Below are 15337 nucleotides of genomic sequence, written 5' to 3'. Positions count from 1 at the left end.
TGTGCACAGAGAGCAAACAAAGATGCACTTGGGCAGTTTTCTGTCTAAGGGCCACCTGCTGGACACCTTTGGATCCAATCCAGCCGTTTGAAAGTGCTGTCACCCGGCCTAAGTAATCCACCTTGAAGAAGAAAAGAGGTGTGGGGAAAGAACATGGTGCTTGATCACCATAGTGGGTGTGACTTAGGATGTTGGCCCCTTCATCCTTTACCCCCGAAGTCTTGAAAAATCCTCTAAGCAACCTCTCCCATTTCAGCGTCTTTTACCTTTGCAGCTTCTCCCATCTTCCTGCAGGATGTAACCTTTTGGACACGAGCACTGGTAACTCCCCTCTGTGTTTTTGCAGATGAAATTGCAAGGCTTTGGAGATTGGCTGCACTCATTCAGATCTAAAAATAAAAGAAATCCAGTATTTCCACCGCTGTTTAATCAAAATAATGAGGGGGGCAGGGAGGACTCACAAAATTAAGTGTGCTAAATGGAGAAATTGAATGAAAATTGTCTGTATGCTGGGCCATCAATGATAATCCGCCATGATGACTAAATGGATCCTCCATATTCAGAGGCAGTGTACCTCTGAATACCAATTGCTGGGTGACAACGGCAGGGCCTCATCTCTATTCCCTACTTATAGACTGTTCCAGGGACAGGATACTGGATTGGAGAGTCCACTGGTCTGATCTTCTTATTCCAGATTAAATGGATTGTAAAGGAGGATATAGACTCCTGCAGAGATGCTTAAACTAAAAACCTACTGAAAAATATGACAGGGCAGACTTGAGAAGAACCTTTGAATAAAGATAGAAAATTTTGAAAGGGGGCAATCCTAAGCAGATCTGCTCAGAAGTACATTCCTGGCTTACTCCCAAGGAAAGTGCTCTTAAGACTGTTGCTGTAATTACTGAAATAGACTGTTGGGCTCTAGCAAACTAGATTTGATCTATCTGCTCCCCCACCAGGTCGGTTGAGTTCTAAATGGACTTCCTAATAGGGACTGTAGATTTCTTTGTAATTTTGGCTATGAAAATGGAAAGGCCACTTTGCATATTTGATATTAATGCAAAAGAAGGAACAAACCTACCTATACAAAGTGTGCCTGTTAAATCAGTAGTGTAGCCCTCTTTGCAATGGCAACGGTATGATCCTCTCTCATTGATGCACTCTCCATTCTGGCAAACGTCGTGAATGACCTTGCACTCATCAATATCTGCAACACAGAAAAACAGAATTATGGAAAAGGCACTGGGGGGGAGGGAGAACTGCCTGCCAGAGTTCAGCACTACTGTATCTATGGAGAGGCCTAGGAGGCTTCTACAAAAAAAAGAAAAGGAAGAAGCTTACCGTGGCTTATGCCATTGTACAATGAAAGGAAACAAGAGACCTGGAAGTGAAATAAAACTAATGGAGTAGTAGGAGACTTGGTATGTTAAACTCTGCAAGCTATGACCTTCTTTCCAGCTGGCTTGTGTCCCAAGTGATGCAGTGAACCAGAGCTATTAAATTTCTTCTCCCAGCTAGACTTGGGAATCACACAGTGTGCTTTATGACCGCTGCTCTGACCTTTGGGTCATTTCTTTGCCTCCTGCAGTGGAGTCCAAACAGGCAGGAGGAGAGGGAAAGATGTGTGGCATATTGCAAAAAAAACAAAAAAAAACCCAGAAAAAAACTCCTGAAGAAAAAACGGAGAGGTTGGGTGAATGGAGACTCCTGTCAAAAGGTTTAGATTGCCTAGCTTGGTCATTCCATGGAAATTTAGCTAACTTTTACATTGTAGTCGATGGAGAAACATTCCCAAGGGCTAATGCAGAAGGAATGAATGATTTCATAAGGACTCTGCACTCCAAGAGCCAGGACTTTTAGCATCTTGGGCAAACTGTGCAAATGGCATATTTGTACTGGTTCTCACAAAGTCCTTGGTCCTGCCATGTAGCTTACAAGGCCCCCAGCAAGCACTGAGTCATCACGAGACACACACTGTCTCTCTCCCTCTCCAATCTGGAGGGGAATTTGGAGCAGGGAAACTGCAGCCAAGGAAAGGATTAGGTGCAACACAATTTCGTCTCAGCTGAGTATTCCCCAGATACATTTTGAAGAGTAAAAAAAGGGGTGGGGGAGCTACAGGGCTATAGTTACAATCATTTGCCCCCATGGTCCATGCCACACAAATGCTTATTAAAAGCACACATCTTCATCCATAAGAAGCACACTGGAACATATCTATCAGGATCTGCTTGCAAAGCCAACCTCAGGAAGCAGGGATTTTCCTGCTTCCTCCTACCAATGATCCCCCCCCTCATAATTTAGTTTTGGGATCAGCGGACCCCCAGGAACAGCAGACTGGACAAAATGGAAGTCTCCAGTGGGTGTGGGGGTCAGTGACAATTGCCACCCCGTCTTCTGAAGACAGAACTGCCCTTCTGTCTTTGAAAGGGAGTGCTTGGCTATGTCAGCGAGCTGCCAATGTGTTCGGTATGTTTTCCCTTCCCCCCATCTGCAGGTTATGGCCAGATCCTCATGCGCATGTCTGTATGTCTTATGAAGCGCTCATTTCTATGTCTCATGCATTCCTTTCGATATACGCTAGTGTTGCTTTGTACTATCGTAATCAGCAAGGTCACAGGTGGGGAAAGTCGGCTTCACTTAGTCTATAATGAACTAGAGTGTGAGAAGAGTCTAATTGTTTATCTTTTAGGAGACGTTTGTTCTCAGGCTTTGGGCGCGAGTTTGACAGCCCAACCGCACGAGCGGGAACCAAGCCTATTGGTTATTGCTATTTTGAATTTGCTTTATTATTCTGTGCTCGACCATTCTGGTTATTCCAAACAGTGAACTTGCTCCAGTTTCTTCATGGCTTCAATAAATATTACTTTGTATTTGATATTAATGTGTATTTGATTGACGGCTGTGGATTTGGACAGGCTACAAGCCAATTTGTTCAGCTGAACAGATATTTTGGATGCTTCAGTTTCTAAGCAGTCTTTGTTCTATAACAGCTGATCTTCCCCACTAACTTTGATATAATGTATTGATGGTTGCCTTGGGGATCCTATCTGGTTGGAAATGACACACAGAAATTTTAAAAACCAAATCAAATAAAGAAATATACCTTCTCCACTAGTTGTGTATCCGCGGCCAAGAGGACAGAGCTTCTTAAAAGCAACAGTGCCCGGGAAGGGGCAGAGCTCACAGTTGGGTCCCCATCCTCGTCCGCCATCACAACAACACTCCGATTTGGTCACAGGGTTGTTGTTGCTGGAACCGATCTGACACATGTTTTGTAAGACTTCGGTGAAGCAGTAGCCTTCTCGGTTGTCTGCAGAGGAAATTAATGTCACTTGTAATATGTCAAAGCCCATGATCAGATTTTGGGAAGGGGTGTGTGTGTGTGTGTGTGTGTGAAATGGGGAATTTGGGTCAAGAGAATAAAAGAAGAAAGAGCTTACTTAGCCACATTTAGAGATTGCTAGCAGGGAGAAGTAAAGCCAGGCAGCAGTGAGAAAGAGAACTGGATGTCTGGGGGAAACAAAGAAAAGACATTTGAGAGGAGTCCTGTTACAACTAGAACACTTGGCTTCTGCCATCAAACTCCAAGAATGGAAGAAATGAACAACCTATTCCAAAGAATTATTAGATAGGAGCAGAAGCAACACAGTGCTAGTTGATGCAGAAACCAAAGCAGATTAATGAATAGACCTGATAAATCCATACCCTCCCATGAACCCATCTGCTTGTAGGCAGCTTTCTAATAAGTCCTGGGTAAGAGACAATTTTTTTTGCTGAATGTGCATAAGGCCTTCAAAGCTGTAGCTGTGTCAGCTACACTGTCATAAGGGTTGTGGGTGTCTCAAGTATCGCTGCATTCTTTCTTTGCTTCTGTAACGCTTGCTTATCTATGGCCTTGCAGGTGGTGTGAGTTGTTTGGACTTCAGGGAACCGTGGGAGTGCTTTCGGTTCTCAGCTTCGGCTCTAACGGCTTGGGGCTCCTTCTCCTGCGCATGGGAATGTGGCTAATTGGCCTAAGGAAGGGGTGTGTGCATACGAATACCCTATATCCCATTATGCTTGTAGGGGCGACGCCTTGTTAATGCATCTATAGATCTGCAATAAAGTATATCCTTTCTGATAAGCGTGTACTCGATTGCTGGCTGTGGAACCTGACAGCCTGATTTTTGCTATAACCATGGGGATGGATCCAGACTAAATTCTCCAACTACAGAAAGGAACTTGCCTGCCTCTCCCCTTCTACTACAGGCCACTGATCTCCGCAAGATGCTGCTCCTGTGGGATATGGGACCCATGAGGGGGATTATAACAGTGGAAAGGAGCAACCAGTGGAAATTCCGCTTTTAGTCTGGATCCAGCCCATGGGCTTGTGTGAATGTTTGTTGATATAGAGAAGGCCATACATATCTATGGCAACTACAGAAGGACATCTGTATCAACAGGTAGCAGTAAAAAATAAAGAGCTAGTTCACATGTGCAAGAATACCAATGACAACTACAATATTAAACAACGATTTGCATCTGTGAATGAGCCACACTGCTGATGTGCTACTCTGATATAATTTTCAGGTCATTCAAAGTGATCTGAAACATACAGTGGAGTCGGTTTGTGTGCTTTTTCAGTTTTGAGTTAGGAAGTAGCCCAAAAAACACTGTGCCCCCAATTTCTCCCCATCATCTAAGTGGCTCTCACTGGGTTTGTGCTTCTTCTGTTGCTTCCTTAAACCAAAACTCTCATTTCATAAGAAGTAATAACTACCCTATACCAGCTGTTAAACAGACAGCCACATGGTATATTTTAGTTGAATGTAGTGGGTGCTTTATGTTTTGTGAAGCCTGAAGGGGTCACACTCAAGAGACCAAGGATAATGACTGTAGCAGACCCCCCCTCCACTCTACCTGTAGCTAACCCAAATGCTTACCTATGCATTCATTCTTAGCTTCGTTTTGGCTGAAACCATCATGACAGTCACACGTGAAGCTTCCAATTGAATTCATACAGCGTCCATTTTCACAGATCCCGGGTTTGGTTTGACATTCATTCTCATCTGTTTTTTTTAAAAAACATGTGCCCAAAATTAATGTAATTATATTACATTTCACAGAGACTCAGCATACAACACATACAATCAGTATTGGAAAACTAAGTAAAATCAATCTCTCCTTATATATAAAGCCGTAGTCCAACATTCCAAAATGCACTCCTTTAGTGTTTGGCCGGAAGAACTGCCACTCAGAAGACGCTGGCTGGGTTGACTGGCTGATTTGTGCAGTCCCGCCCAGCGTTTCAAGGTCTTTTGCATATGGAAGCTGATTGGACCTCACTCCATTCGACACCTCAAACTCCCCCCCCCCAAGACAGTTGGAATATGGGACCTGGTGTATTCTGAGGAGCATGTCAGCTGCTTTGGTTCCCACTGCAGGGAAAAACTGCCCTTTCCCTTGGCAGAGGCTGTGGGGGGGGGGATGTAAACCAGAAGACAGACAGGCAGATTAAGGTAGGCTGATGGTTGCGTGGAAAGGACATAGGGTTGCCAACTCCAGGTTGGAAACTTCCAGTATATTTTAGGGATGAAGCCTGCTGAGGGTGGGGTCTGAGGAGGAGGAGGAAGAGGGGGACCTCAGACAGATACAATGCCATACTGCCCACATTCCAGACAAGCTGTTGCCAGTCTCCAGGTGACAGCTGGAGAGCTCTTAAAGCTTTGGTGCTCATTCAAACTGTTGCAATTTATCGACAGAGTAGTGTTTCGGAAAATCTTTAGGAATTGTTTGGTGCATTTACGATGGGGCTCCTGGGGAACTATTGTTGCCAATCTTGGCCCAGCAGCCATCAAACCATTCTCTTCAACCCCCTGCTGTGCAGCTGACTTTCCCCTAGGGTTGCCAATCTCCAGGTGGGACCTGGAGATCTCCCACTGTTACAATTGATCTCCAGATGACAGAGATCAGTTCCCCTGGAGAAAATGGCTGCTTTGGAGGGTAAACCCTATGACATTATACCTGCTGAGTCTTTCCGCCCCCCCGCCCAATGCTGCCCTCTACAGAATCCTGCCGTTAGCAGGTGCGCTGCTGCATTTTGCACCAGCTGTAATTTCCAGGTCAGCCTCAAGGGTAAACCTGTGTAGACCGAATTACAGTAGTCAAGCCTGGAAGTGACAACTGCATGGGTTACTGTTAGCCAAGTCTTGGGCGGGGGGGAGATAGGGTTTCAGCAACCTAATCTGCCAAAGATGGAAAAAGGCAGATCGGGCAGCTACAGTAACTTGGGCCTCCATGGAAAGAGGGGCATCCAGTGTCACTCCCAGACTCCTCACCTTCTGGGCCAGCCCCAAAGATGACCCTTCCAGCGTGGGGAGCCTGATACCCATATCCCCTCCCTTCCGACTCAGGTACAGGACCTCCATCTTCAATGGATTTAGCTTCCACATACTCTGCTGCAGCCATCCAGCCACAGCGTCCAAAGCTACACTGCTATACAGGGGAGTCTTTTCTCTATCATTAGACAATTTTCACTCTGAACATTTGAAACTGGCACTGAGAAGACCTAGTCTTCACTTACCAACGCAGGCTTCACCATCCGCTGAGCGTTGATACCCAGGTCCACAGATGCACATATAGGTGCCAATCAGATTTTTACACTCCATGCTCTTTATAGAACAGTCATCAAGTTTTGCTTCACACTCATTCAGATCTGAAAGGATGATAGATAGACAGACAGACAGACAAAAATGGTAAAAGGTTAAAGTAGCTTGTTGTTTTCACTAAACAAAAATATATTAGTGCATTTAAATAAACTAGTAATCTTGGCTCTGCAAAAAACCACTATAGGGTTAAAACTTTTCTTGATAGGAATGGTCATGGTTAGGTTTGTGAGACTGTTCTCACAGGGAGACATGGAAGGTGAGAAGCAAAGGAGGAGAAGAAGAAGAGATTGGATTTATATCCTGCCCTTCACTTGGAGTTTCAGAGTGGCTTCCAAACTCCTTTCCTTTCCCTTCCCCTCCCCACAACAGACACCCTATGAGGTAGGTGGGGCTGAGAGAGCTCTGACAGAAACTGCTCTTTTTCAAGAACACCTCTTGACAGAACTATGGCTTGCCCAAGGTCATCCAGCAGCTGCAAGTGGAGGAGTGGGGAATCAAACCAAGTTCTCCCAGATTAGAGTCCACACACTTAACCACTACACCAAACTGGCTCACAAAGGATCTGGGGATCTTCCACTGGAGATGTGGAACCACAGTTGTGGGTGAGGCACTGCCTCAAATGTCCACAAGAGAAGAACAAGAAAGGGCCTGATGCAATTTCAGTTCTATGTAGGAATGGGCATAAACTGGCTCACAAACGAAAGTTCGTTATGAATTCTGGCCAGTTCATGGTTTGCCAAGTGATGTTCGTGAACTGAAGAGCCTCTACAAACTTTCATGAATTTTGATGCAGTTTATGGTTTTTTTGTGAAGAGCAGAAAGCAGGGGTTTAAATGGCTCCAAGCTATTTAAAACCCTACTTTCTGCTTCGTGCCGCTTTTCTCAGGGAGCAGAAAGCAAGAGTTTAAACTTTAAATAGTTCACAAACTGATACGAACTGATTCAGTTTGCTAACCAACCTCCTGGTTCATATATGTTTCCGGTTCAGTTTGTGGTTCAGCCATGAACTGAACTGCAAAAATGTGGTTCATGCCCATCCCTAGTTTAATTTTACTTCAGAAAATCTGACTCTGACAAAGGCTGCATTCAGATGTTACATGCAACATAATCATGGGAAAATGTTAATGAACCTGATTTTGCTGCACTTGCACACATACCTGAATTCTCCTACCCTCCCTTCTCTCACCCAAAATCACAGCTAGACCCTAGCTCTGATTAGCTGGGACATTAAAAAAAAAAGTTTTTTCCAAGAAGAAGCTGGGTTTGTGCATATTTTTCTTTAGCTGTGGTTACACGTGATATCTGAATACAATCTAAAAAAACCCTGACCACCTCTGTGTATTTCAATTGGCCTTCAGGGTTTTTTAGAGAACAGGGAATCATTTTGCAGATCTATAATCAATGGCACTGAAACCTCTGCAAGGCAAATATATTGTGAAAATCTTCAAGAGATACCATTCTTTTTTGGGAAAGTAGTTATTGCCAATTTTTGGAAAATTTCTGCTTGACTTGGTATTTACTGAAAATTTAAAATAAAAAACACTAATAACAGTGTTTTATGAAAAGCCAGAGAACATGATTGAGAACATGGGGAGAGCAGAGGGGTACGTGGTGTTGCCTTTTCTGTGTTGAAAAGATGTTCCCCGTTACAAGTTATACATCACTTCTAATGAGCAAGGTTTTGCCTGCGTTTGTTTTTCTCTCTGTTAACTAAGCTGGTATTTTACATGTGTGTTGTATTCTGTGGTATTTACTGAACTTGAGACCATTGGTCATGTGAGCTAAATAAATAAAATTGAATTATTAACTAAGCATTTAATGATCATGCCAAAATAGAAGCTGTCGTTCTGGAACATAAACATTATTTCATCCTCTCAAAAAAAACCCACCCCAAACCCAAAACTTTTTTGAATTAAGGCTCAAACTGATTTGACATTATTTCATAACCAATGGGAGCTCTGTAGGAATTTTACCTTTGCACATTCTCTTGTCTTCTCTGAGGATATAGCCAGCAGGACACTTGCACTCATATGATCCATATGTGTTCACGCATCGGAAGGCACAAAGGAGAGGATTCTGAGCACACTCATTGACATCTGTATTGTAAGAACAATAAGGAGATGGAATAATAAATAACATAAAAATTATTAAAATGCATAAGTATTAAGCCAGTAAAACCAATAAAAACCCAGAAGAACTACTAAAAAGTATATGGCTCCTGAGGATGATTGAGAAGCTCACTTCCCCAGATGTCTGGACTCTAGATGCCTCCTGGAAAAATCCACCCAACCATCCCTTGGGATAATGGTGGCACCTACCTTCGCAGGTCATCATGGGTCCTGGCTCAAACCCTTCCTCGCAGGTACATTCAAAGCCTCCGATAATATTCTTACAAGTTCCGTTTCCACACGGGTTTCCTACAGAGCACTCATCAGTGTCTGGGGCCAGTAAAAACAAAAGCACAGCATTTATTACAATGGCCCAAAGCTTATCTCTGTAGCAGTCGCAGGAAGCTCAGAATTGTAGATATCGGTTTCAAAACACAGAAAAGGGCATGGGTTTGCTCAGTGGATGCAACACGGCTGATGAGGAATGGCGGTTTCAGAACTACAAGTAGTGCTGTTACTTACCTACACACTCCTGTCCCTGAAGGATGTATCCAAATGGGCACTCACAGCGGAAAGAGCCATCGGTGTTGATGCACTGCCCGTTTTTACAGTTTTCTGGATCCTGACACTCATCCGCATCTTGGCCCCAAAATTAATTGAATGGGAAGAGAGAGAAAGAAAGAAAAAGAGAGTGAGAACTGTTAAAGGATGGATCCTACATTGAATTTCTCCTAAAATCACATTATGTAAGAAATAAAAACCAGGAGCAATACTTAAAAAAAAATTTTTTTGAGCAGTCATTTGTGTAATGTGGATTCTTCTGTTTCTCTTACATGAAAAAGGACTTCATAGAATTTTTCCTTGATTTATTCTGGAGGCATATCGTGTGTAATCTAAACCCTTCTAGGAAGAACCTTTCAGTACAGGGGAAATTTCCATTGTTGCCCTGATGATGTTTATCAAAAAGTTCTTCTATAGATAAATTCTTTTTAGGGGGGTACCAGGTTGAAATTAACCACCAACACCCCTTCAGACACAGGTTTTGTTTTCTTTGTGAACAGAACGGAATCTCTCAAGCAAATTTTCAGAGCTGCTATTGCCATGGCTACCACAACAATGTGAACAGGAAGGCCCACCTCTCAGGACATTGTGGAGAAAAGTAAAATCTGTCATCCCAAGGGAAAGCACCATTTCCTCAACTAGAGTTCTCCAAGGCTTAATGAAATTGCCTTGCCCAGCTACAGAATCCATTGGTGAGTCTCTACCGGGCTCATAAAGAGTGACATTGAGTGGAGAGATTGTTGGACCTTTGCAAACAGGTACATCATAAGAGCGAAGGAAAAAACTCTAGGATGCAATAATATTGCAAACACCAATGACTTACCAATTGGTTCGCCAAGAGGGCCGACTAGAATGCCAGATCCAAATGGGCAGATTTGCTGATAAGCTTCTGTAAGCGAAATATAGATAATTAAGCTGCAGAATGTTAACCATTTTGCATGGGAGGTCTTACACATATGGACAAACATTCCATTATGCATGCCTGCAGTCTGGCCTGGTACAGCCCAGAAACCGGTCTACCAGCTTATCTGCTGCTTGGCAAATTATGTCATTATTTGTTATTCCTTCCATGAACACAAGCAGCCATATTGGGTGTGATCACATGAGCAGTTTGGCTCGGCATAGCCACCTCTCCCCTCTGGATCAAATGGGCATGATCAAATGTGCACATCTGGCTCCCGTGCCCCAGTCATCCCTACCTTGCACCAAAACAACTCCCATGTGGATTAAATAGCCACCGGCAAATTCCAGTGGCTACCTCAGCGAGGCATTTCCATGGCAGGTTTCCAGGCATCTGATCATCTGGGCGCACCATGGAAACACATGAGCAGTGTGATCATTCCACTCCATTTCCGGCGCATCCTTCCCCCCCCACTTCAATGTGCCCTTTAGCGCCCCATATAATGCGGCCAGGAACACATGTGCACTTGCCTGCTTCTGTGCATGCACAGCGGGACTTAGGGGGGGGGAAAACCAACCCACCCGGCCACAGTTCTGAGATTGTGGTGTGTTAGTAATGTGAATGACCAACCACGGGCCCACAGCAATATGATGTCAGCTTAGGGGGTGCAGTGTGATCGACGCAAATAGTCCCAAACTCAAGCAGCTTATTTAGAGAAGAGATACTCCCATGGCAAACTGCTTGTGTGACCACACCCATAGTTAAAGTGAGCTTCAAACATTACAAAAAAAATATATCCAATTTTATGAACAGTGTATAAACTGAATCAGTCCCAGGTTCTCTGAAGAGTGTGCTTCTACAATATGTTTTCATCCATTACTTGATCATGTTCATACTTGATTTTTTTGCCCTTTTAACTCAATTCAATTCAATTTATTACGGGTCTATATGACCGAAGTCTTGACCAAAAGAGAATGCAAAAGGGGTAAAATAGGTACATAAGCCCTTTTAACTGTAGGATATATACCTCAAACATTTAATGGGTTGGGTTTCCAAAGAACTGTGTGTGGAAAGAAAAACAGCTGCAACTGCTGCTCTGCAAACATCTTTTCAGAGATCAGACAGATGGGATTACCAAGATCCAGGTGGGGCTTGGAGAACTCCCAGAAGTACACCTGATTTCCAGACTACAGAGATAAGTTCTGCCGGAGGGTGCTTTGGGCTGGAGGGCTGCTTTGGAGGGTGGACTTTATACCGTTATACTCTGCTGAGGTTCCTCCTTTCCCCAAAATTCACCTTCCCCAGACTCCACCCCCAAATACCCAGGAATTTCCCAACCCAGAGGTGGCAACCCTATGACCAGGGTTATAATAGAGAGATTCCATGGCAGTTTCACACTGCTGTTTTGCACAATCCAAATACTCTTTCTGCACAACACACCAGATGTAAAACAAGACACCTTCCACATCAAGAACGGTACTCTTCAACTGAATAGGTTCAGAAGCTGTAACTGGTGACCAATTATTGAAGACAAGAACAAACAGAAAGAAAAATAAAAAAGTAAATTTCTCAGAAGTCTTCTTTTTTCCTCACCCACCTTCTGTGAGTCTCTTAAAATTATTTATTTCTTAACAGGGCATGCAAAAGACTTCATACAAACCTTGTCCTTCTTGTGGGCACAATTCACATGGATCACCCCATCCTTCACCACGCATATTGCAGCAGCAGTCTTGCTTAGAATGGTTTCTGGATTTGGGAACTGAACATTTCCCATCTTCAAATTTGGTAAAGCAGTAGCTCACTCTCAGATCTAAACAAACAAGAGAATGATGCAAGTCAAACACATGTTTTTTAATATATAGGGATAAGTAGATGTAATATACAAACAATGGGCTGTATTCCAAACATTTCCAACCATGAAGGGGGGAGGGGGACACGGCATTTTCACTAATTTCCCATATTCTGTGGCAGGCCTCTAATCCCCCTCCAGTTACTCCTGGGGGTCCCCCATATCCTGGAAGCAGCCTTGGGGGGCATTTGGGGCTTTTGCGGGAGGGAGCGAGGCGGAGAATTTATGCTTCCACAGATCAAAATCCTTCCTCCAGTGGAAATTGGAGGCTGGACCTAAGCCATTATGTCTTTGTTTCGGTCAGCTTAAGAAACCAAAGCTTTATCATTTTGAAATTTCCCCCTTCCTCAGCAACCTCTACAGTCTAAGTCAATTAGGACAATGATCCTTAGTAGGAGATAAAGAACATGCGAATGTGGTCTGGTCAATGTCAAAAATTATAAGAAGGGTTCTTCCGCTACCCAACTCTGTGTGATAATTAGTTGAAGAAGTGTAAGTTTCAAATATTGTGTGTGTTCTTAAGATCAGAGACAGTTATGTAACTTGGCCTAGACTACACCTGTAAGGCAAGAAAAAGTATAGGTTCTAAGTACTGAACAAGGAACTTGTTTATAAAGGATATTCATAATCTGTGATTCAGAATGACTGAACAGAGTAAGAGACTTCAGATTAAGAGCTGTCACTGATAATTTAACTTCACAAGCTTTTTAAAAGATGGTTTCTCTGCTGCTTGACTTCTACATCTGAACCTTGATTATTTTGAGAGCCAAGATCTGGCTGAAGGTGCAGAGCAGAAAGTTTCAGTGCTTCAAAAAGCAAACACAATTTATTCTAGATTTCTTGCTTGTAAAATAGCTCCATTGTGATTGACAAATATGTTAAAGAGGATTCCCTGACCTAGATAGCCCAGGCTAGCTCGATCTCATCAGATCTCAGAAGCTAAGCAGGGTTAGCCTTTGGAAGGGCAACCTCCAAGGAATACCAGGGTTGTAACGCAGAGGTGGGCAATGGCAAACCACTTCTGAAACATCTCTTGCCTAAAAACAAGTCTAGCTCACCACCTAGTGGTGCATAACACTGAAAGAGCTAGAACTACTAGCTGCCAGACACTTTTGGGATCTCCTGGCTATTCTACACACAATGCCATTAGATAATTATTTAATTATTACATCAAAGAGGAAGCTTTATTAGCGCCTGCTACAGGTAATTTTTCTGTTGTGGGATTCATTCGTTGTCTTTTCTCTAATGATTCTGGAGAGATCTGCAATACTCCTATGGCTGAATATCAAAACAAAAGGGTCCTGCTGATCTTCCTTCCTCAAGGAGTGTTTCCTTTTATGCAATGATGAAGAAATTAGGCAATTATGTCTGTAAATACTGCTTTGGAGGGAACAGCAAATGCTATGTCCCCTCCTCTCCCTGTTACTGGAGAGACTTCACCTTCTAAGCTGCATTAATTGTGACAGTCGCCTGCCCATAAAAAATTCTAGATTAATTTTATCTATTGACTCTGAAATGCTGTGCAAATGCAGATTATGTCTTCTCTCTTCCAAATGTACCACCTTACATTTTCGGACAAACTCCAGTTTCTTGAAGCTTCTTTATTTCCTCCTGCAAAACCAGGTGCTCCATGGAACTTTGTTGTGTCTTTTACAGTCATTTCCACAGGAGAAACACAGAAGGAAGCACAGTCTACGGGGCAAGTTTGAGAAATCTAGAGAAGGAGTACCAAGGACTTTAATGAAAAGAGCACTGCCAGCGAATTGGAAGCAAGGGTTGCTCTGGAAGTACAACAAAGATGGACTGGGTTAAGAAAGCACTGGGAAAGGATGAGCTGATACCCTGTTGACCCTGCGTAGCTGAACTGACAACCACCAAGAAGCCCAGTTAAAGATTTAGTTTATTCCACTCTGAATTTTGCTATCATTTAACCACCCACTGGATGGCTGCCAAGTTCCCTAGTTTTTCTACCCCAGAGCTTTGTCAGCCATCTATAAGGATTCATACGAAGGCTGCTAATACTGGAGTGCCTCCAATCCTGGCTACACCAGGTACACTACTGATTTATATTCTCCTTGCGCCATTAACAAAACAGCGGCTGCTAACCGACGATCACACCAAAGATAAGAAGCTGTAGTAGTTATGTAACAAGGAAAGAGAATATTGGAGTGGCAGTCGCTGGCCGTGTCCTCTCCTCCTCCTCAGTGATTCTGGCAAAATGTTTGGTGGGTTAAGAGAGAGCATTACTCGCTTTGTGTCACTACACTGTGCTCTCCCACGGCCAAGTAATCTAAGCACTGGAGCAGAACGGAAACCACAAGCATCTCACAGACAGACAGAGCTGGCAACCTCTCTCGCTGGCAAAGGAGCAGTCTGAGTGTCAGCTGCAAAACCAGCCCTTGGTCCAGTTTTGCTGGATGGAAGATTCACAGCAACACCCCAGGATTTATAGAATCTTCTGAAGAAAGGAAGAAAGAAAGAAAGAAAGAAAGAAAGAAAGAAAGAAAGAAAGAAAGAAAGAAAGAAAGAAAGAAAGAAAGAACCCTCCAAGTGTATAAACTTTTGCATGTAACTAATGCTGTTGTGTTCACTAATCACAGAAATGGAGGAACTAAGAGATTATTGTTTAAATGAACCTTCACGTTAACAAAACTGAAATGTAGCTGCCTTTTTGAGATACTGGAGGAAGGGCCTAACAAAAGCTAATGCTCAGTGTTAATAGGAAAGCTCAGCTTTCCCTTTCTTTCTCCTCGTTAAAGGAGTGAACCAGAATCAAAAGAAGAAAACAAACCTTTTAAAAAGGTATGTAAAGACCATATTGACACTTCAGTATTAATAAAAAGAGTAAGAAGGAATTAATATTATTATAGGCGACATCAGGGTCCCCAATGTGGTACCCTCAGGGCCGGACCACCCATAGATGAGATTAATAGGAAAGCTCAGCTTTCCCTTTCTTTCTCCTCGTTAAAGGAGCGAACCAAAATCAAAAGAAGACAACAAACCTTTTTTAAAAGGATGTAAGGACCATATTGGCACTTCAGTATTAATAAAAATAGTAAGAAGGAATTAACATTATTATAGTTGCAAAGAAAATGTGGAATGGACTACAATGAGAGACCACAGAGTGGAATGATAGGGCCTGGAGGTAGCACATGTTTTCTGGAACTGGAATCAGAGACCACGGAGTGGAATGAAAGCCCCTGGGGGTAGCAGCAGTACTCTGGGAATGGAATTTCAATGGAGCCCATGCAAGTCCATTGGCATTCCT

At 43.2% G+C, this 15337-nt stretch overlaps 1 protein-coding gene across 1 annotated transcript in view; it reads right to left on the bottom strand.

Moving 5' to 3' along the window:
• FBN1 (fibrillin 1) overlaps positions 1-15337 on the bottom strand; it is a 250030-nt gene that overhangs the window by 13221 nt on the left and 221472 nt on the right. Inside the window, exons 52-61 of the mRNA XM_015411782.1 lie at positions 11881-12030; positions 10143-10208; positions 9281-9397; positions 8969-9088; positions 8624-8746; positions 6566-6697; positions 4926-5051; positions 3107-3313; positions 1082-1207; positions 267-389 (exon numbers count right to left, since the gene is read on the bottom strand). Of these exons, the coding sequence (XP_015267268.1) occupies positions 267-389; positions 1082-1207; positions 3107-3313; positions 4926-5051; positions 6566-6697; positions 8624-8746; positions 8969-9088; positions 9281-9397; positions 10143-10208; positions 11881-12030 (1290 nt within the window). The remainder of the gene's footprint in view (positions 1-266; positions 390-1081; positions 1208-3106; positions 3314-4925; positions 5052-6565; positions 6698-8623; positions 8747-8968; positions 9089-9280; positions 9398-10142; positions 10209-11880; positions 12031-15337) is intronic.

This window comes from Gekko japonicus, unplaced genomic scaffold (genome assembly GCF_001447785.1).
Source record: "Gekko japonicus isolate JY-2015 unplaced genomic scaffold, Gekko_japonicus_V1.1 scaffold266, whole genome shotgun sequence".
Classification (NCBI taxonomy): Eukaryota; Metazoa; Chordata; class Lepidosauria; order Squamata; family Gekkonidae; genus Gekko; species Gekko japonicus.
This window is presented reverse-complemented; position numbering and strand designations above follow the sequence as displayed.